The sequence below is a fragment of the Bombus vosnesenskii genome, unplaced genomic scaffold, assembly GCF_011952255.1.
Source record: "Bombus vosnesenskii isolate JDL3184/JDL3185 unplaced genomic scaffold, Bvos_JDL3184-5_v1.1 scf7180000013265, whole genome shotgun sequence".
Classification (NCBI taxonomy): domain Eukaryota; kingdom Metazoa; phylum Arthropoda; class Insecta; order Hymenoptera; family Apidae; genus Bombus; species Bombus vosnesenskii.
This window is the reverse complement of record NW_022882925.1, coordinates 8141520-8164321: the sequence shown is the minus strand read 5'-3', so window position 1 is coordinate 8164321 and position 22802 is coordinate 8141520. Positions and strand designations below refer to the sequence as shown.

Here is a 22802-nt window from a genome sequence, read left to right as displayed (position 1 = left end):
ACGAATTGAACAAAGTATAATGCAATTATAAGTTTCTATAATTACCTTGCGAAGTTTATACAAACGATGGAAATTAATAATTTTGAGGAACTTGGTACAATAACAGTCAATAAGCAGTAACAAAACAGATTTTCAAGTTTAAGATGTTGCTACTTGTTCTACTGATAATTAGATTGCTAGAATCGCGTACCAACTGCAAGTAACAATGGATGCAACAGAAACGACAGAGCCGGGTAGGAAGTTTGCTCTCGAGGAAACTCAAGAGGACAAAGGAAACTAGTATTAATTGCTCGATTTCTCTGAAGCAGTATCATTCAAGAGGAAAGTAATTATTGGTTCCAACTTGGTAGCACCGTTTCATATTGTCGTAGCTTTACCGACGGTTGAGAAAAATGTTTGCTTATCGGCGGCTAGTTAATCGATAAAATTGCCTTCATGCAAATTTTCACGTCTCTTCTACTCTTTCCTATATTTTCTCACTGAGTTAACGAATAAAGTAGTGCAAAAATACACTGTAACTCGCGGCTTTGTTTCCACGAAAATATCCTATTTGCTTGTTTAAATCAAACAATTTCACAAATAGAACAAACAATTATTACACGTTTTTTAAAAGCAAATTTAGTTTCGTTCATTACTGCGTAGATTGACGTCAAAATTCTGACGCACTTGTATTTTGTGAAATATGGCTTTGCCAGAAATACGCCGAATATTCTTTCGCGAACTCCCAACTCTAAATTAAAATTTTCAAATATCATAATAAAGTCCAATCCATTCGTCGACAGCGACGATTCTATTAAAAATATGATAAAATCCTATTTGCCGCCAAAGACATTTTCCTCTCTCATCCAGCTCTGTTCGGTCAAACAATACGCAAGTTTCGGACTTTTAAAAACGCAAAGTTATTCCTCTGGCAAAGAGTTTGGAAAATTACCACAGGGAAGGACGAGAGAGAATGATAAGGAAGAAAAACAAAAACGAAGGAGTCTATAACCTGCGCGAGGAAATTTGCAAAAGTTTCGGCGACAAGTAACCCACGTCGGAAAGCTGTCAGCCATTTTCATAAGCTCAAGAAACTCTGGCAACTAGGAAACCGAATCGGGGTCGCAAAAGGAACATCCAACGGAAAGTCAGGAATAGAACTTTTCACTTGTCTTTTGAGCCTCTACATGCATTTTCCTTGAATTCTCAACGAAGCCAGACAGTTCCACGCGAAAACCATTACCAGGGTAACGTAACGGAAACATACGAAATTAAATAAAACCAGAAGCCCCGTAGGAAACTTCTTGACAAGTTATGTTTATAGCACAGAATCCCTACAATTGAAATTTTAACCACAGTCCTGGTTCGAGATAATCTTCTTTTTCATAGTTGAAACCTGAAGATGATCGTAAAACCAGTCTTAATTTGCTCTTGATCTAAAGTTTATGATATGGACGTTAGTATTTCCTATACAGTATGAGACAGTATAACTTAAATTCGACGCACGAAAAATTTTAAACCAGGGTACTTAACAAAATACGAAGCTTCGTAACAAATCCTATCAGAGTGTTGTAATATCAATTTGGAACTTAGTATCGTGTCAAATGCGGTTTCTACGCCCACGCTTTTTCTTTGCAAAAGAACCACCCTAATATTCCCGTTGAATACTTTATGACCCCATTTTTTATCACTATGGGGTGAACAAAATTCTTCGAGTACTTTGGAAAGAGAATTTATCTTCGATGAATGGTCAGTACGTTAGCATAACTTCCAATTGTGTGACCTATTTTAAACTTGCACTAGATTCTTAGAATTTCGCACTCGTATTTGAAGTTTGTGACCTACATCTCGAAGTTCGTATTTGAAGTTCAAATAAAATAGAAATGGACGTTGTACTCGTGTTAACGTTTTTAACTGAGTTATATATGTCAATTTATTATTGACTTACATATATTATGGTCGCAAGTATATACATATATATTAGATGATAATAGAGCCTCCCATATCCGAACTAATAGAAAGACAAAAATGTTTGCATAATGAAGCTTCTTTACTTTATAAAATTTACTTTACAACTTATTTTACCTTTATTTCACTCGACAATGTGAAATAGTGCGGAAAATAGTGCAAGTTCTAAAATAATTGTCATTTCAATTTCTGTCATTGCAAGTAACTCGGAAGGTTAGATACAAAGAGTCGTCGACAGAATTTTGTCAGTTGGAATTGCAGTGCGTACTCACGGTGCAACAAACGTAAAGCAAAGGTCACGTTATGCATGCGCCGTTGCAGAAAAATGAGAGGAGGACGTAAGGCAAGTGCGACAGTCGGAGTCGAGCGAAGTATAGCAAACGCCTTGTAAAACTTCTCACAAGTAACCTGCTCCAGAAAGCTGTCAACCATTTTCATAAGTTTGAGAAGCTCCGCCAAGTGAGAAACCGAAACAAGGTCGTGGAAGGAAAAGGGCAGTAGGTGGAAAAGAAGGTGATTTGTAGAGAAACTGGTGGTTAAACTCTGCAATACCTCGTATGACTGATCGACTTATTAAATTCATACTTATATGGATACTTATCATTGGCTGAAGAGAATCGATGGTCGAATAGTACGTAACGATCACCTAATCTCATAACGATACAACAAATCAGATACAAACAAAATCCAAATAAATGATAAAATTAAGAAATTATAAATTGTTTAGTGAGTGAAAAATTTAAAAAAAAAGTCAGATAAGATTCACGTGAGTTTCGACCAGTTTACGTCACGTGTATGTAACGAAACGATTTTATTCTGTATTTCCATTGTTTAAAAATAGGCAACGATAACTGCTGGCAACTACATAGGACAACTGATGCTGGATAAATAAAAAATCAGAAAATAAAGAGCCTCCTCCATTCAGGAAGAAACTACAATTCTGTAACCATTAAAACGAACAAGCAGCGAATTATTTGCGTACTTACGTATTCTTCACTCGATTTGAATAATCTAGTATGAGAACACTGGGTCTTGTTCAACTCGTTCCAAGCAATTCCTTGATACCTGATTGGTCTACGGTGATAAGAATTTTTCTATGGAAATCCCACCCACTTTCCCGCCCTTTTAGAAATTTGCGGACAACATTAAAAAAACCGACAAAAAGGACAAAAATAATTTTACCATGGTTTTTATTGAAGTAGAGAACGAGTTTGAGAGAATATTTGAGGGGGAAAAGAGGATTTTATTGGAACAGAGATTAAAAATACATATTTTTCTAACTGTCGGCATATCTTCAAATTATTCTGTTCTTTATTATTATTCTGCTCTTTCAATCACGATTAAGTGGATACATCGATAACGTGTTTATTTTTCTCAACGAGCATAACCTATCTTTTCCTGATGAAAAAATGTGGACAATTTCAAATATACGGATGCAATAAACGTACTAAACAAAGTGGTACTTTTTCGTATTGTGTAGGTCTTATCGAAGCGCATCGAGAAGGCAAAATCGCAAGTCTTATCGGGGTGGAAGGTGGTCACTCCCTGGGGAATTCCTTAGGTGTTCTCAGGACATTTTACGGCCTGGGCGCGAGATACCTTACCTTAACGCATGCTTGCGATACTTCCTGGTGAGTACATTCCATACCACTTTCGAAAGATCCAAAAAAATTTATAGTCAAACTTCTAAATAAAGTTTGGGTAGGAGCGGAGGCAAATGTTTTCGCTATGGTATTATATGCATAAATCAACAGCTACGATCGAACAGGATTAAATTTTCAGTTTCCAACATTTGGTGTTAAACTTAACGAACAAGATAAGTTGGATTCCAAATTTATTTTAGTATTTCAATATTCCGTGTATAGACTTCCAAACTGCCTAATTGACCTGATAGACCTTTAACTGTCTCCGTATCATTTTCTATAATATCAGTCCATTAATTACGTATCAAAATATACTCGGTACAATTCACGTTGCGATAAATCGATAATCAATTCGAGAAACCAGAATCTACGAGCAATTTAATTAACGATTGAATTACAATACACGCAATTTCATATCGAAATGTTGTCATGAAGTCGACCAAGTGATTTAATTCAGGTCTTTGTACGTACGTACATACATCTGCAAAACCGCAATGAGTGGCATAACAAAGGATAGAATGATCTTAAATATAAAAATGAATAAAACATTAAAGTTACAATTCTCGTTTCGGTTTTATAAATTTTCACTGTAAAAGATTGATCGTACAAATTTTCGGAGTGTAAGTATTCAATGGAATACTTATAATAATAGCGAAAGGAGCGCATTAGTATTCAATGGAAAAAGTTTATTGCTGCCAATATTAGTCGACCATTCTATTCGTATGCCAATTCTTTTAATTTTGTTCTTAATTATGCTACCGAGTACAAAATATACCCCGTAGAAATATAATGGGATCGTGAAAGGAACGTACAAAAGAAAAATGGTATTCTTTCGGCTCGGTGAGAAAAAAGGAAGTCCCGAAAGCAGACCGAAATCGCACATTGAATTGATTCCGTACAAAACATTTCTCAACCAAAGGACCCTTTTCCATTTCAATTAATCGGCCAGTGAAACTTCTTTCGCCCCGCTCTTTCGTCAAATACGACTACTACGAGTACTTTTTACCAGGTCGTTCGGCCCCGCTTTATACCGTGATCCATCGCCGAAGAAAAACCTATGCCATGGCCGATCAACCTGAAAGAGCTCGACGCAATCTGAAACCTTGGCGCACAGAAAATTTCCTCCATCTCAGCGATTTCAGTACCCTGCCAAAAACCTCCATTCGCGTCTTACGTTCGAAGAAATGAACGGTCAAAAGAAGCTTGTTTCGAAAGGAAACAAAGGAACTTTGATTCGGATCGACAATTCTGTCTCAATACACAGCAAAGTACATCCCCTTTCATCGATATTAGGACATTTCTTGATCCCGACTATATAAAGAAAAGATGATGTTTAAATACTACATATTCATTTATATTTATATTACATTACATATTCAATTCAAATTAAAACTTTACAATGGCGACAAAAACTACTCGTTCTCTTATTTTCCGATGCAGCGTTTTTTATCAGATTCTATACATTTCATTCTCATAGAAAGATTTCATAGAAATTTGTCAAATCTTTGGTAAGGCACTTACGTTTTGACAAATTTCACATGTTATTACTGTAAATTAACCAAATTGTCCAGAGTAAAGTAGACTCGTTAATAGTATATAGCACATATAGGAATTACTCGCATGAAAATTCATAAAAACGTCCCTTGTGTTTAGAGACGAAAATTCATGCAAAAGTTCCTTCTTATATTTATTCGATCCTAACTAAGCAGTGAATGGATCGAAAGATGCCTCAATGAGTCCACAGATTCCCGTACGTCCAATAACCGATTCCTTTTACGAGAAGTTGATCCTTCGCAGGAATTTCTTTCAGCATCGATTCCCCCCTGCATCGAACAAGTTTCGTGCGGTTTCCTTTTCAGTCGCTATATTTCAACGAAATTCCCGGGGTTCGCTATACGGTTCAATCTCCGGAGACCCGATCTGGGTTCCCGCATTTACAGCCCGCAAAGTTTCTTATTATTTTCTCTCTGTTCGCGGGAATCCCGAAATCGTCGCGCTCGGACTTTCCAGAAACATGGGATTGCTACTAGAATAATGTCGAAACGAGCTAGAAATGTGAGTTCCTTGAGGACATCAATCGTACAGGCAAGTTTTATGCGTCCCACGATACCCCACGCTCTGTACCGGGCTCCGTTGTAAATAAAGCTTTTCTTCATGCATCTCTTCAATTTTGTCGGGTTTTACCCTGGCGAACGGCGAGGTAAACATTTTAAATCCTTGTTCCTGCGAGTCGTGTAGTTCTGAAATACGGTGACTTACGAAAATTCAACGTAAAAAGTCTTTTATAGATATATCGTGCGTTTTATGTGGAACTTTTTACAGTTCTGTTTGCTCAATAACGAGTAGATTGTAGATTTTTAAGCATTTATAAGAAGCTTAATTTGAAAAAATACATAAAATTTTAAAAATTAAATCTTAATTATGATGTTTAAGGTGTGAAATCTTTGCTCCATTGGGTCTAAATCCAAGTTAGGTACCATAAATCTCCGACTCCATTTGTTTAACAGCGTCCATAAACATGAATTTACATGAATTTGACTACTTTGATTATTAAATTTGTATCCCAGTGTTGATAAATTTTTTCCGGTACGATTCACGAACAAATACCACTCAAATATCCGACAAAAACTAACAAAATTATCTTACCGGTAGAACAACGGGTGGAATGGTTGAAACCTCGATAGATAGATGCCCGAAAAACGTATCGAACGCGGCGGATAGGAATAACAAGTTCCTTTCAAATAGCAGATACGCCGCTATTGAGCATCAATTTTGCAGAGAACACTTCGCGAAGCTACAGACCTTAAAGCGTATCCACAACACGACCTACATACTTTCCACACCGAAAGCTCACCATTAAGATAGAATAATTCCTGTCACAAAGCTGGAATTTATACCCTCGAGAGTTTGCAACGAGGAGCGAGCCGGCTATGTATTCGTCTATGATCGTGAATGCAAAATGTACTACTCGATGGCCGATATCGTTGCCCGTAACTAACAGTTCGAGTCCAAAGTATCAGACGACAATAGCCGCCGCGTCGACCCGATTCACAGCCTGCTTTTCAATCCTTGCCTACTTTACGAGTCCCTCGACGTCGTGGCTGGCGGCGCTGTAAATAAGAACCAGAGTCACGTTGTCCTCGAACAAATCTCTGTTTCGATGCTACATATTTTTCTCTTCTACAGGCCTAATGCGCCGTGCTTCGCCGCAAGGTGTCACGGATAAGGAAAAGTAGATACGTATGTGAGGGAAGCATGTCGAGAAAATTCTATCTAATGGAATTCAGCCTCCGTGTACAACGAATTCGTGTAGATATTGTAACTGGCTGAAAAATTAGGGATCAGTCGAGACTAAACAAAAGTACAGCAAGTAGGGAAGTAAGTAGTTCGATTATCCGAACTAATTACTTACAGATTAGTTTCAAATTTGACCAATGTAATCGTGTAAACCATGTCTCGGTACCGTGCTAACGAAATTTCAAAATATTTTCCATAACACACATAATATATCCATGAAAAATTTCTCTAAGTGTCCCAATATTTTCGTCAGCCACTCTGTTTTCATTGAACCTGGTCTCGTCTCTAATTATTATCAAACAATCGTTTTCTTACGACGATACCGGAATCGCTTTACAGGAAATGTTAGGTAGGCCTAATCGATCTCTAATCCTTGACCTCCGTCTCTCCATCTTTTTCTCACGTTCTCCTTTGTCTTCGTCCGCTATTTTCTCGTGGGAACGGGGGATTGCCAAGACGATTGGATTTCCCGCGGTTCTCGATGACGACGAGCTGTCGACCCTCCTTCCTCTGAAAACGTTTCCGCGGTGACATCGGCATCGAGGTGAAAATCGACCGGAGAAGAAAGATTACCGGCTTTCGTGGCTCGGATTAAATTTTCTATGGCTTCGCAAGTCGCCGACGATCTTTCGATCTTTTACCTTCTGAACTGCGACCACCCCCGAACGATTCTACGCCTCTGCCGAACTGTTCTTACGATCAGAAATTGCTTTTCCGCGTGGTGATAAATTATTTCTCGATTTTAAAACGATTCGTAGGATTTCGACCTGGCATTTCCTTCGTCTGGATAAATGAAATTTTTCCATTGGCAAATGAAAAATTAACCCGTGCGAAATCCATGTTTACCGAGTGAACAGACAGAAAACGTGTATATTAAAAAATTATTAAACCTTCCGGCGTCTTTACGCAAAAGAAGAAAGAAATTCTAACAGACATTTTCTTGGCAGGGCAGTCTGTTCAGTTGGCGAGACGAACAGTACCCAGGATTCGACACCAGGCCTCAGTGAGTTTGGAAAGGTAAGTTAACAAACGAAGTCACCATATACATGCATATGCAGGCAACAAGGGAGAGAAATGATAAGTCACTGTTCCCTGCTTTACAAAAAAATAATTTTTAAATCGAATAAACTGTCAATAAACAATTCCTCTTGCTGTCTTCGTACGTCATAATGAGCAAGCAATTTTAAATCAAATTCCATTGAATTTTAATTCTATTGGGATAAATATCAATACATTGCTTGAATTTATAAATCAATTGCGCGAAATATTATATCTAAACTACGTTAATTATACTCGTTAAAACATAAGCTGTACGGCGATTATATTAATAACTGTGCCATCAACGATCAAGGTAGTACATGAAAATGTTTTCTTGAAAAGATATTCCATCTCATTTAACATTTCGCTGGGAACAGTTTCTACAGCGTATTGAAAACAGGTAGGCGGGCAAATATTAAAGAACGATCGATCGATCGTCTCCGAGCGATAAACGCTATATTTATAAGTAACCGTAGTACTCTCGATGAACGAAGGTAAATAATAATCAATGAAAAGCAATCAATGACGATGCGCGTTCTATTTACGCCACGTTTCTTCATTCTTCCTGAAGTTATAAGCGCGTGACCTATTTGAATAGAATCTCGCGGAGAAGTTTCAATCGTTAAAACGGAATGGGGAAAATTTTCCAGCCGAAATTCGTTGCACGAATCTCGATATACCGACGACAAAGATAAAAGAAATAAAGAAAGAGAAAAAGAAACACTGGTGAATTTTTTTGTGAACAGAGATGGGGACGAGATGGAGCATTTTTTATCGATCTTGCGGAATTTGCACTCTCTCGGTGGTAGTCTCTGTCGCGTGATAGAAAAAAGAAGAAAGAAAGGGGTTGGAAGCGGAAGAGATGCAAGCGAGAACGTAAATCAAATAAGCCATCTCTGCTATCTTCCCCACCACCTTTGCTTTTCAGTATTTCCATCCCTCCTTCGCTAATCTCTCCCCTTCGAATTCTCGTCTCGTTCTACTGGATGCTGCCCTTTCCACCGTTTTCTCTTTGTTACTCCTCGTTCTTTCTTCTTCTTTGCCTCTTTTCCTTCTCATTTACATGCGCACCACCGTGGACCACGGTTTCCATTGTGTTCGTGTGCAAACTACATTGCCAGACATAGCTCGATTGTTCAAGCACACCATCGACTATATTGAAACAACGTCGGTACAAAATCGTTATTGCGAAGGTACCACATGGCAACCTTGCTAGACAATTTACTACAAAATTCCACTAATCCGAGGATTTCAAAGCTATTCCCGGTTGTCTTGCTTCTCTCTCTTGCTGCACCCTCGCCTCGACCCGCTGTTACGATACAGACTGTAAATAATTTCGTGATGTAACCGAGTTCCCGAAAGGATTTTCCTCGCGTTTGTTTCTTTCGATATTGAATTCGAGTTGCTTTCAATACCACTGTGTGACATTACGTAAGCATCCGGCGACGACGCGAATCTTTCGTATAAATCGCTGGAAAATAATCTAATATTTCGTTCCACGTCGCTCGCGAGGAAATTGCGTTGTCTATATTATTCGATGGTACAAACTTTTGAGGAAGAAAACTGACATATCGAGCTAAACATTTTTCGTAAAATGATAATATTATTAACACTTATAATATCGAAGGAAATTACTTTCCTCGCGTGCAATATAAATATTTCAAGTACGTGCATATTTTGATTAATTCTGAAAGAGGAAGATTCAAACTGGGTATTTTTACGAATTTCATATTTATAATATTAAACGTTTTTTTCACTAAGAATAAATATCAGGATACTTTAAAGTCTTAAATATTTGTCTATTATCGTCATTTATATAGCATAAGATATGAATATTCTCTTGAACAAAATAAGATAATATTGAAAAAAATATCCACCAGTTCGAAGTTTGCCGACCCGCATGAAGGCGAACGAAAAAGCTGAAAACAAACAGCGGCGCGTTTCGTTAGAAAAGTGATCGCAAACAGATGCAAAAATAAAAGAAACTGACAGCTGGAAATCCTACGATCAGCTTCGTATTTACATATTTATTTGTCCTCGTGAGCCGCGTAACTTTTGCACGGAATATTTTTCTCATTTAAATACGAAACTGCATCTCTGTACCTTGTGGACCAAATATATTTCAAGAAAAGATTTCGTTTCGATGTGTATGTACACTAGTACACGATATTTACGATATTTTCCTTGTTCCTTTTCTATTTCCTTCTTCGATTACCTAACACTCGTATTGCACACCCATGGTATTCTCCTTCGTTGCTTCGCGTAAGCACGTGCACGCTTTTCTTTATAGAATACATACACTGCGAAACGCGGTATAGTTCAGCTAGAGCACGATTCTTCGCGATAAGCTTAAAAATTCAAGGAAATACGTTACATTAATTTTTGGAAGAATATCTTGTATTCGTTGTTACTTCATTGCCCAAATCGATCAATGAAATTCATATGGACATACACCATACATACACCATAGTTTTTTTTGCAAAAGTTTTGGCAAATATATTTTTTAAGCCATATCCTTTTGATATGCCATTTGATAATGCCAGAAAATAATCCATCTTTTCAAAGGTCTACGGTAGAATATTCTCTCGAATTACGCCTGAAAATTATAGCTTCCGCAAAGTAAAATTATTTCCAGCAACCTCGCTAATAGAATCTCGTTATCTGAGAACGCGCGAACGTTTAAATATTCGTTATGAAGAAGGAATGGCTGCGCGGAAAGGTAGCTTAAATCGATGGAAACACCTCGTCCCCGTTGTCTGTACAAAATCGCGCATACCGAGAAAAACGAACATCACTGGCTTCTTGTTAGAGCGAGAGTACGCTCGCAAAAAAAAGACAGCGCCCATTGTGTTCCTTCTTTTCCTTTCTCTCGTATCGACGTCCCGGTCTATGCACCGCAGCAGCTTTTTTCTTTTATTTTCGCGCGATAGGAGAGGCGGCTTGCTTACGCCATCGACTAATGTTCGCCAGTCGAAATGTCGACGTTTCTTCGTCCTCTACGCTATTTTTCAACCTTACCACCATCCATCCCCTCTCATCCTTCACCCTCACGATCTCTGAATTTTCCTCTTCTCCTCTCTTTCCTCCTTCTCTCGCACGTAATACCTCAGGACCATCCCGTCTCTCGTGTTACGAGAAACTCCGATCATCTTTCTTAATCAACGCCCTGTGAAATCGCGCCGAATTAAAGGTATCTCTTAAGTCCATGCACACGTACATATATACTGACCCTTCCGGCGTTTCAGAGTAATTGCCTCCAAGTGGCACGTCTTGTAATTGTGCGAGATTGCCGGGCTCCCATATTACTTTACCGCGGCAATAAGGAGCAAAGAGGGCGTAGTAATTTTCAGCACTACGACGTCCCCACTTTGGTCGCTAATAATTTTTGAATTGTACAAATTCTGATTACGAAATCGTTCGATTAATCCCGTTCCCTTTCTCTACGCGTATGTAGAATGTGTAATTTCATAAGAAAAAAGCGAGTATTGTTTTCGATCGTTTGTTTGCAGTGAACGTTCGTGTACCGTTAATACAAATCGACCAAAATGTCCACGTATTCATGAGCAACAGTGTACACTTTGGTTTTCGATCTTACTGAAAAAACACAGCGGCCGCGCCAGAGATGAAAAAATCGACGCAGAATAATACGTTTAAAATGCAGTGTATGTAGCGTATGGCCAGTGCGTGTATATTTTCGTTTTCGAGTTGCTCACGATTCACGGGCAATTAAGTTTTATACGCTAACCGGGCTGCGGTATGAAACAGAAAAGCACGGTGCATGGAAAGAAGAAAAAGGTTCGCTAGGGTGGCGGATACTGGAGAGGGTGAAAAAAAGATTGTTAGAGCAACGCAACCTTGTACGGTCAATGTTGCGCTCTGTGAGTTTCGTTCTGTTAATTAAAGAGCACGTATACGTATGCATCATGACAGAATACACGGCCATCCGTTATGTCAGTTAATTTCTATAATGTCCGTGGCAGCGGCGAATGCAAAACAGGAACACGTGGCTGCTCGAAAACTAGGCTGCTGAAACGAAATTCGAGTCGTTTTGCGTACGAATAAAGTTCGCCGTGGCTGAAGGTAATGCAAACTGTAAAATCATGTAATCTCTTTGGCGGCGGTGGTCAGCATGAAAATTTGCATTCTAACCGTGTTCATGGAATTACACGCGGTTCGACCAAATCCACGTATCGAAAGCCAACCTCTGTCGATCTTTAAATACGTGACAATTATTTGGCCACGTCATCGACACGTTTAACAGTCGACGGTATTTATCCTACCTAGAGCCAAGAGTTAATACAGTCACGTGGGCGGTGATAACGTACGCGATAATTCCTTGAAATTATTCTTGAAATTATACAGTAGTGTCACAGTGATGTGCTGATTTAATTAAAGGTCAACGTTGTGTTAACGTAACATTTCGCTTGAAATTTCTTTTTCCATTATTGTATTGTTTTTCTCACGGTGTGGTTATGAAAGTGAGTAATCTTCTATGAAAGAGATTAGTCAATTTTCTCGTCGCTACTTTTTTCGTCCGTCTAGTTCTTATCATTTTATGAAGTTCAAAGGACTCGAAGTATATAAAAGTGTGAAAACTCTCTGTATAGAAGTATTTGTATTCGTACAATAATTTTTGCAATGACTGCAGAAAATGCAATTTTTTATTCAAAAGAAAGGGTCGACGATTACAGAGTAAGGGTTAACAAAAATTAAGCATGAAATATGCATACTTATATCTTATTATTTTTCAGGCAGTTGTCAGGGAACTAAACAGACTGGGAATGCTTGTGGATCTCTCTCATGTCTCAACAAGGACTATGAGGGCGGCCCTGCAGACGACGAGGGCACCGGTGATTTTCTCTCACAGTGCTGCCAGGGCACTTTGCAATTCCACTAGAAACGTGCCAGACGACGTGCTTAGAAATCTGGTAAGTTCCCGTGCAACCACATCGACATGGAAAAGTTAGGAGTGCATGGAAATGCGATAGGATAGTGCGGCAAGGTTAAGCCAATTTCGATACTCGATCAGACGAACGTTATGCGCTTCCCTTTCCATGAATTGGACACTGCATAAATCCTTGTTTCCAGTAGAATTCAATTCTTTTCAACCGTAACCTTTAGACAATAAAACGTAGTATCGAAAGACTGCCAGAGCGTTCAATAAAAAATTAATAAAAAAAATATATATATGTAAAATAGAATAGAAACTATTAAATACGACAAGCATAAAAATAATTAAATACAACAAGACAATGTTAAATTTTACGTATTGATGAAGCTGGAATATTCAACCCCAAACTTCTTATTCTTTAAATGTAATAATATATATTGCGCTGAATAATAAGATCGTTCGATATTGACTAGCGTATACATTTTAAAAAATGTTTACTATAGAAACTGCTATTTTTATATAAATATATTACTTTGAAATTCTTCGATTTCGCTACAAACCGACAATAACTCGATAAACACAGTATCATTTAACAGAAGTATTAAATGATAGGAGAAACACTGTATATCAATTAGCAAAGGAACCTATAGAAAAGGACAAAGCAAAAGAAACGACGTCGTAAAAAGCCAAGTATTTGGTTGCGGAAACGAACGTTTTTTTTTATTTATTTATTTAAATTTTACAATTTGTCCAGTAGGACATTTGGTAAAATATTATAGTTTAGTGGTATAATAATATAACATGTGGGTGGCTAGCCCCAGCGGGGTACCATCTTCGTGTTTGTTAGGTTATATCCTTTTTATCGGAAACGAACGTGGACGAAAAAAGGGAAGGTCGCGCAGAATGTTGTTGTAAACCAAGGAAAGGTAGATGGAGAGGGGCTAAGAATTAAAATGGAAGGAGAAAAATCGACTTACACGTTCGCAAGTTCATCTGAAGGCGCCGCGACGCGGTGTAAGAGTTGAACCGCCAAGAGCACTCGACGCCTGCACAAAGTGATGCAATGAGTGCAGCAGGGTGCCGCGTGTTGCATACGAACGGAGCAAGTTTGACCAGCTATAGAAAATGTGCGATGGATGGTCGAAAATGTGTTTTCACTATCTACTTTCATCCATTTACTCGATAAGTCCACTTCTCTTGATTTTCTACTTTTTATGTTACACAATTGTTCACACGTTGACTGTCACGGTAATCACTGATGATTTGTTAAACCGCGCTTTATTAAACTTTTTAAAATCATTAAAACAAGATAAATTTCATGGACTAAAGAAATGTTCAACAATGTGAATGCCAGAGACAACATTGCGGGAGAAAAAGTGTGCGAATAGAATATAATATTTTGCGAAAATTTATTGTTATGGTATAGTATATTTCAATCTATTGCGATTCTTAGAGTAACATGTATAAAGTTTGCTCGCATGATTAACACTGTATGCACATGTCTATGTACATTTTCCGCGTAGAAACTATTAACCGGATATAGGAGATAGGAACCAACATAAAAATCCTAACATTACGGTTACGAGTTTTTCTACGTCTCGGAGGAGCTAAGTAGATATTTTATTAAGACCAATGAATTTGTTCTGGACCAAGCCGTAGAGTCGTGGAAAATACAGTCATCAATGTTTTTCCTACTCTTGATTGCTCTGAAATATGCAACGTCGTATAATTCTGAAAAATTTCTGGTAAATTATCGTTAAGCGCGCCAGTAGAAATATATCAAGTCATAAATAAGGTAACCTCATATTTTGCATTTTGAATTTCTAGGGCAAAGCCAACGGCGACTGTTGAACTTAACAGACAGTAATTATTTGGTTGTAGCAATAATAAGTGTCGCTTTTCAAAGACAATTTTATTTTATCTGTTTCAGGGTCATAAAATATTCAATAATTAACTTCATTATATAACACATAAAGTGCAGCCGAATAACATGTATAACATGTTTCTCGGGCGATTCCTTGCGAAAAAATAAGAAACGAATGTATAGCATAAATCTTTTTCGTTCCAAGCTTGATTTTCGAGAAAATCGAGTTCGAGAATTTGTCAAGTATATTTGAATTTAACTAATTTCCAGGCTGGACAGGGGTAAATAGATAATCGTTCGAATACTTCTTCCAGAAAATAAAAAATTTATAAATATTAATACCACATTTTGAAAAATAAACTGAAGCACTAACTAATCTAGTTGTCGCGTATCTTTTACAAGCTCAGCGTTGTTAAAATCTCCAAGCAATCTCGTTGGTCCGCCCAAAATGATGGTCTTTGTACGCAAAAAAGCAGGAGAAAATAATTCAGTTTGAGCGTAAATACGGTAGCAGATAAAATTGTTAGTGAGCATTTATGATGTAATCCATGCTTAACCCACTACCGACCGTCGCGTCGTCGTAGCTTTTTGGGTCGCTCGATAAATTTTAACGTTTTAGTTACAGTTTTCCAACTGCTACATTGAAAGTTAGTGAACCGACATTAAGTTTAATCCCCTTTCAGATAATATATACTTAAAGTTCATGGCATTCTAATGTTAAATAACAAATTTTGAAAAGCGTGCGCGAACTCTGGAAATCAATTACAGCGATATAATTTTTAAAGTTAATGAAATATGTGGACATAGTAACGCTAGTTATAATGTCAAGGACATGAGATACTTTAAAATTACACATCGGTCGAGTAAGATTGAAAAACATAAAGGAAATATTTTGCGTTTAGTAAACTTACGTTCAATCTGCTTTTGTTCTATAGTAATGGAAGCTATAAAATTTAACATCAAATAATAAATTATAAATGTTCAATGTAAACCTTTAATGTTTAATGTCAAAATTAATATTAATATTTAATGCAAAAATTAATAGTTAATATTAATATTAATTTTGGCGTTGAAATTGATATTGAATATAAATATGAATTTTAAATCCTAATTATACATTTTGTCCATTTATGCACATTTATATTTCCCACGATATATATATATATATATATATATATACACACATTCGTAAATAGCCCAGCAATAAGTCTAATAGTTGAAGCTAAACTTTGTAGTCACTAGATCAAAATGTTTCCTCTATCATCGGCTATCACTTCTTGCTTCGAATGATTAACTTACTTATAGTTCGAAAGTATATGTGTACAAAAATACATACGAGTATTCCTAACCCTTCCATCCGTTTTGACCAACTGTTCGCAAACGTTGGCCAACGAAGAGATTATTTGGTTTCAGGTCAGTAAACACGCGACTAGAACCAGGTCGGGTGTTTCGAAAAGTTCAGGGTTGGCCCGGTCCAGCCTCGTTCTAGGATTTGATGAAAACGCATTACGTGCCTCTCCTTCTCTCTCTTTCTCTCTCTCTCTCTCTCTCTCTGTCCTCTCTCTCCGTGTATCTATCTACCTATCTATCTATCGTATCGTATCTATCTATCTATCTATCTATCTATCTATCTATTTCTTCCTCTGTCTTCTTGTCTGAAATTCGAAACCAGTCGAGCGGTTGAAACGTCAGCTGAACAACAAGGAAAAGGGGGCGAATTCGTCCGTTGAATGTGTCAGATCCGTGCAAACGAATCGAGAAAAAAGCATAGGGGATGAAAAAAGAGGGAAATTCGAAGCGAGTTCGAAATGACCAAGAGGATATATTCAGGGCAGAAAGTACATGTTCAACGTGGCGCGGAATTCGCGCTTGGGATAATGGTGGAAAAAAGTCACACGGGATACTCGTATAAAATAATATACGAGCTGGGTCAATGAGGCTGACAAAAAATGGTTCTGCAGAGAATTCTGTAGGATTAAATTGGGATTACAATACGTGAAGGTACATGATTTATCCGACAAGGAAGTCAACTGGCCAATGAGAATGTACAATCTGTTTTTAAAACGTTCCCATGCATCATAAACACTCGGGCTAAACAATTATCTAAATATTTACGACCCTCTACGTGCGTTAAACTTTCCTTTTCGGACAGTAATACTCTCCACGGTTTTCGTCGAGTTCGCGTACGAAAGTTAGAAAGCCGAAGAAATAAATCATCAGGATTCTAAGTCAGAAGAAACTCGAATTGCGATGATCTTTCATTCGAAGCACAAAGTTCTCGCAGTAATTTACGCTGTAGCGTGTGGCCAAGCTTCCACAATTATTGGATTCGTAAGTGATTTCACATTAACGACACAACATTGGGTAAACTGATTGTAAGTGATTAAGTCTCGCGTGCAAAGCTCGATTAAAATTTAATCCTATCGCTGCGCCTGCCAATCACTGACGTCGAAATGACAATTACCCTGTGTCGATGCTTCAAGTTAATCTATCGGATTAAATTTGAGACGACGACAACAATGCCTTAAATTCCATTTAACCATGCGTTCGTGCACTCGACTGACAATTATTAATTCTTTTTTGTATATGGAAAATCTTTTTGTATAAAATTCGTAATAGGCGCGCGAATTTTTAATGTGAACTTGACAAAAAATTTAAAAAGAAACAGTGAAACATTATATAAATATTCTTAAAATAAAATTTGAATTATATGAAAATCAAATCACAGTCGGATATTAAGAGGCAAGCAATATCTACTAATCCAATTAGTTTGATTAAAATCCCTGCTAATTGTATCTTTACAAGAGAGAATCAATATGTGTTTCTTATTTGCTTCACCGGTACAATCAATACTGGCTCGATCATGACGAAGCGACAAGGGGATGAGTTACACCAATCAGAGGCCGAACGATGGCCTGTCTGGTAACATGTTATTAGCTGTGCCACACTGCTGCCCCAATTAACGCTGGCTACTTCATAGTTTAAGTCAGGTCAGGTATCGACTAGACGGGAGGGCATTGTCTCTTCTCTCGATTGGCACATTCAGTAATTGTCGATAGGAGGTAGAGATAAAAAGGTCCTGATAAAACTGGATGGCCATGGCGCACTAGCTCCAAGCATTTCGTGTTAACCGAAACGGATAAAAATCGGTCCGGTACTTTAGGAGATTCTTTAGATTTTCATCAAAAGTTCGGCATTGACGAATCGGCCAGATGTAGCTGCGTTGCTATCTTGGACCGGATTATAAAGTTAAGTTGAACGAGGAATATAGAGGTCAGCTAAATGGAGGAAATTAAAGTAGTTTATCGCGCTTCTTTCGTACCGATTCTATGTCTATAGCTAACTTTTCTTTTTAATTAGAGTGTATCGATTACTGTACCGTAAAATCCGTAAAATCTCTATCATGCAAATTGATAAGAGAATCTGCAGAGTAGCTTTAAATAATTTCTCGTAATGCTAATCTTAACATATGCGAGTAACGTAAATTCCACTTATAAATTCCGCTTAAGCTGCTAAATTATTGGTTAATGGCGCAAATTAAAATTGGATAGATCAAATGAATATTCATCTAAATATCATCGGAAAGGAGTAAAGCAACCTCATGCCAAATTTGAGCGCGACAAGTATTGGTGAACGAACTTTATAACGTCAAGCGAGAGAAACGTTTTCATTGTACTATGGCAAAATTCGAAAAAGCAAAATTTTGTATCGGGAAACACGGCGATTTCCGATGACACGACGCGCGGACACGTCGCGTCGTGGATATTAAATGTTTCATGGAATTCCGAATCAATTGTTCAAAAATCCTAGTAAGCGAGGAATATGATTTATAGCAGTTGGTGGTATTAAAATTTCAATGCAATGTGTACCGTCTCCGCGGAATGGAAGTGAAATTGCATTCCTCTGGAGTAACTTTACGATCTCTTCGAATTTTATTGGCGAGCAATTCAAGAGCTGACCGCAAGACCCATACCACCGGTCTACTGAAAAAATCACACAACTAAAGAAATTAAATGCTTCAAAAAGTCGGCTTGAAATAGAAAATTATCAATGACTCTGTCATCTAACAACGAGGAAGTTGTTCCTTTTACAATCTAACGTAGTTATACTAGATAGTAAATAAAACTTCCGGAGAAAGAACAAACGCGTAAACTTTTTGCAACATAACCACCGATTTCTTTGTTACCCTATAATATCGATTGCGTGCAGATCTTCAGATGTCCCCTTTACCAACGCTATAAGAACAGGAACATAAAAGCAAGTGGAAACAGATGATTCTGATGGTAGCCAAAGTCGTTTCCGTTTGTCTTTTGAAAAAGGACTCTGGACGAAATCAATATGGAAAGCTACGAATGCGTCCCAGATTTGAACAAGCGACCAGCTCATCGAATTTCAACGTGCGTTTCCCAGTCGCATTTCAGAAAGTATGCCGTCTCGAATCGCAACTTTTTTAATATCGTCCAACAGCGTAGAACATTCGAATCGTAGATTGAAGCGGAGAAATCGTAAACTACGAATCGATGTAAATCGTTACTTTCTGTAGCTTCCAAAAGCTTGCGTGCCACGCGAATACTTTATCATAGCATCTTGTGCTTTTCAGATTTGACAATTAGAGAATTGAATTTACAGATTCGAATACTTTATTCGAACGATCTATGTAATTTTTGTTTAAAGATTTCGTTAATTGTGCGCTATTGCGTTCTGTAGATACATTTTGTAAATTACGTAATACAGTACGTCAAGGTAAATTACTAAATTTATCCGAAAGCTGTTATCCTACATAAATAACGAATTGAATTACGAACGATATGCGCATTTTCCACAAACTGACCTCAAGAGTTATCACATACTCTAAAATTGATAGCTTTTTGTCGACTCTATTTATGAATTTTACAAACTACCAGCAGCTTTCTAAATTTTTTACCTATATTCATCTTTTGAAACAGTCCATATGTATACTGCAGGAATGAGAAGAATTTTTTGAAAACACAATAAAAATCCAATGCCTTTGTATATTCGCAGAAAATGAAATAACCGCTTTATTCTTCTCCGCACCATTTTACAATCGCTTCTCTTTGCGCGAATAATGTTCAGAGCTGTACAATTTTGGCATATCTCAGGTTAATACATCTGTTCGCAGGCTAAAAATGGCGGTGTAGCAATGGTTCCGTTTTATACATACTTCATAACGTGCAACAGTACAGCCACCATAAAAGACGTTATTGGTACGTAAAGCATCATCGATATGTTATTTCGTTCTTACTTAAAGCAATAGTCGGCTGTAGAAGAAACTGCATTGTAATTATTAGCTTTGAAATCCTTTCCACTACGCAATAACATGGTCCATTTTACAAATCACGATTGTTTGATATAAAAACATTTAATTTCGAATACTGAATTTATTATTTCGATAAATGTTGTCAAACCTTTGCAAATACTGAAAATATGGATATTTCTAAAAAGTAAAGATTAAAATTCAACATCGATTGTGAACTGATTTGCGAAGTACGCAAGATAATATAATTTGTAACTGGGCTGTTGACTGAAAGATTGAGATCACCGTGCTGTGTGTAGGAGCTGAGAATTCAAAAATAATTGGAACTTAGAATCCTTGAAATTCCGAAAAATTACCTCGGAAATCTCTCCAGTCCGAACTTTAGCGAAATGAACACGCGACATTCCTATCGAGAAGAATGGTATAAAACAATAAATATAAGAATGGATTGACTTCTACTATGTTGATAAAACACATTTATATTCGAGCTGAACAATGATTCGTTTCTTCTGTTCGATCGCGTTCACGTAAATTAATGTGAAACTGATTAACACGCGTGCCGGGACCAATTAACAATCAAGCAGAAACGCATTTTGTTCAAATGGAGTACAGTAATGACGGTGCAGGTTGAAAATAATAAAATCCACATTTCAAATGCCACGGCATGACCAAGTTTATTAAGGACGACCATGCTGTTTCAGCACACATCAATCACATTCGAAAGGTGGCGGGGATCGATCACGTTGGAATAGGAGCCGGTTTCGACGGGATAAATTTGTAATTATCTTTCGAGTATCCTCGGCGCAACAACGCGCATTCAGAGAATAATCATTATCGATACTCGGCTCAATGAAGCAATTACTGTTGTATCTATGGGGAGGGAGTTTGCCAACATTTCACTGGCACACACAATGAACACTTAGGCGAACGCGTAAATCGTAAAATTGCTTCCATTGATACGAGACTGCTGAAACGAATTTTAGTGTCGAACATCTATTCTCTGAATGATAGAGGTCATTATGAATCAAATAAACCGACACTGCGATTATCGATGCGCTTTTCAGCACTCCTACCGGCTTGGAGGATGTTTCGAGGTATCCGCAATTGTTGGCTACTCTGCTGGAGGATCCAACGTGGACGGAGGAAGACATTAAAAAGCTAGCTGGCCTCAATTTATTGAGGGTATTCGCTAAGGTCGAGCAGGTGAGTTATATTTCTTGCCAATTAATTAAAATGGATATAATCAAAGAGTAAAATAGGATTTGTGCTAATTCTATAGGAGATATACTTGTTCAAGAGGAATAGATGGAATGGATAAGTTTATACTACAGTACATATAATATAAATTTATATTAAAAATTCGTATTCCGAATATAAAATGGAAATTATCTTTATTTGTTTATTACGATTTATAAGATTTACCGGATAAAATTTGTTGTAACAACCAACTAAAATTTTAAAAACAAAACTAGCTAAAATAATAAGAACTCTAAGATAAACAAAATGTCCTTATCATAAAATATTCAAAAAGTTATAACCTCAAGTTTGTTACTTATAAAACGTTGAATAATTCAAAGATTCCAAAGCAATTAAAATTTGCCTTCTACGCGAGATTATTATTTAAATTCTATCGATATTTATGTATATTGCCGTACGTTCTTAGCTATTAACTCTATGGATTTAAAAAAAATGGAATTTTAGGTGCGCGACGAATGGCACAGAGCGGCAGTATTGCCAGTGGAGAAAATCAGTCCACCTGACAACTCCGCATGCGTCTACGGAGCGTCTTGATCTTCTTTGAGGACATTCACAGCAGGATTCCTCGATTTTCTACGATCGCCGAAGATTCGACACGTTTCATGGAACTATAGGACCCTGTAAACGTGCGGACTGGATCAGCTGAAAGATCGTTTTTCCCTGAAAACATCTTTTTGAGTTCTCCGGGGAACTCGATCGCGCCTTATGAAAGATGAAAAATTGAACAAGAACGTACGTTCCATCTGTGAAAATTGATAAGATCGAGACCATGTGTTGAACGATCATCTTCAGGACAAGTTCAATTTCCTTCTTTATCTTTTTCTCCTCTCATTCACACGCCGCGCCGCCATGAATTATGCGATTGTATTTTTTTTTTTTTTTTGCCATTTTTGACTAACTTTATGAACAAACTATCTTGTTCCTCATATTGTTATCGCACTTCGCTGAAAGAACATATCTGTATAACGTATAATGGTTAATTTGCTGCTATTTTAATAGCTGGATACGTCCGTCCATACTATCAAGCAGATATATAATTATTGAGAACTTTTTATTTGTTTCCCTGTATCGATTGCATCTACGGAAATCAGCTTTTTGATACACACTGCGCCTGTATTACCTCCCAAAGGAATTTTACCGAGAAACCGCGAACATTTGTTTTATTTCGTTTATAAAAGTGTTAACACTGAAACTGTTAATTTATAGGAACTGGAAATTTATAGGAACATAAATATATTCAACGGCAAATTTATTTATAGCATAAACCGTATTTATTAGCATGTTCATCTACATAGAAATTTTATACAGAAATCTGAGCTCGTCCTGAAGATATTCATAGATGAATACTTATAAGCGTAAGAAAAAGCGTTCCTGAATGAATAGCGTGTAATGATGCGGACAATCGAGGCGGCCAAAAATGCTTGCTAGGAAGAATTTCTTTCGAACGAGGATACTCTTTAAGAAACGTTCCCTCGGTATTATCCTGACAGAAATCCAATAAATGTTTTTCGATACTTCTACCTTGGAATAATTATATAAGATCTCAAGCGATGGATACTAGGTGGCACGCGTTCAAATGTCAATCAAAGA

The 22802-nt window shown here is 37.3% G+C and overlaps 1 protein-coding gene across 3 annotated transcripts in view; it reads left to right on the top strand.

Moving 5' to 3' along the window:
* LOC117242982 (dipeptidase 1-like) overlaps positions 1-22099 on the top strand; it is a 146113-nt gene extending 124014 nt beyond the window's left edge. For all 3 annotated transcript variants that reach the window (XM_033510064.1, XM_033510066.1, XM_033510065.1), the window contains 7 exons: positions 3428-3578; positions 7835-7904; positions 12677-12853; positions 19821-19905; positions 20657-20732; positions 21020-21158; positions 21657-22099. In XM_033510064.1, coding sequence (XP_033365955.1) covers positions 3428-3578; positions 7835-7904; positions 12677-12853; positions 19821-19905; positions 20657-20732; positions 21020-21158; positions 21657-21746 — 788 coding nt within the window. In that variant the 3' untranslated portion in view covers positions 21747-22099. The remainder of the gene's footprint in view (positions 1-3427; positions 3579-7834; positions 7905-12676; positions 12854-19820; positions 19906-20656; positions 20733-21019; positions 21159-21656) is intronic.
* Positions 22100-22802: the final 703 nt, after the last annotated feature.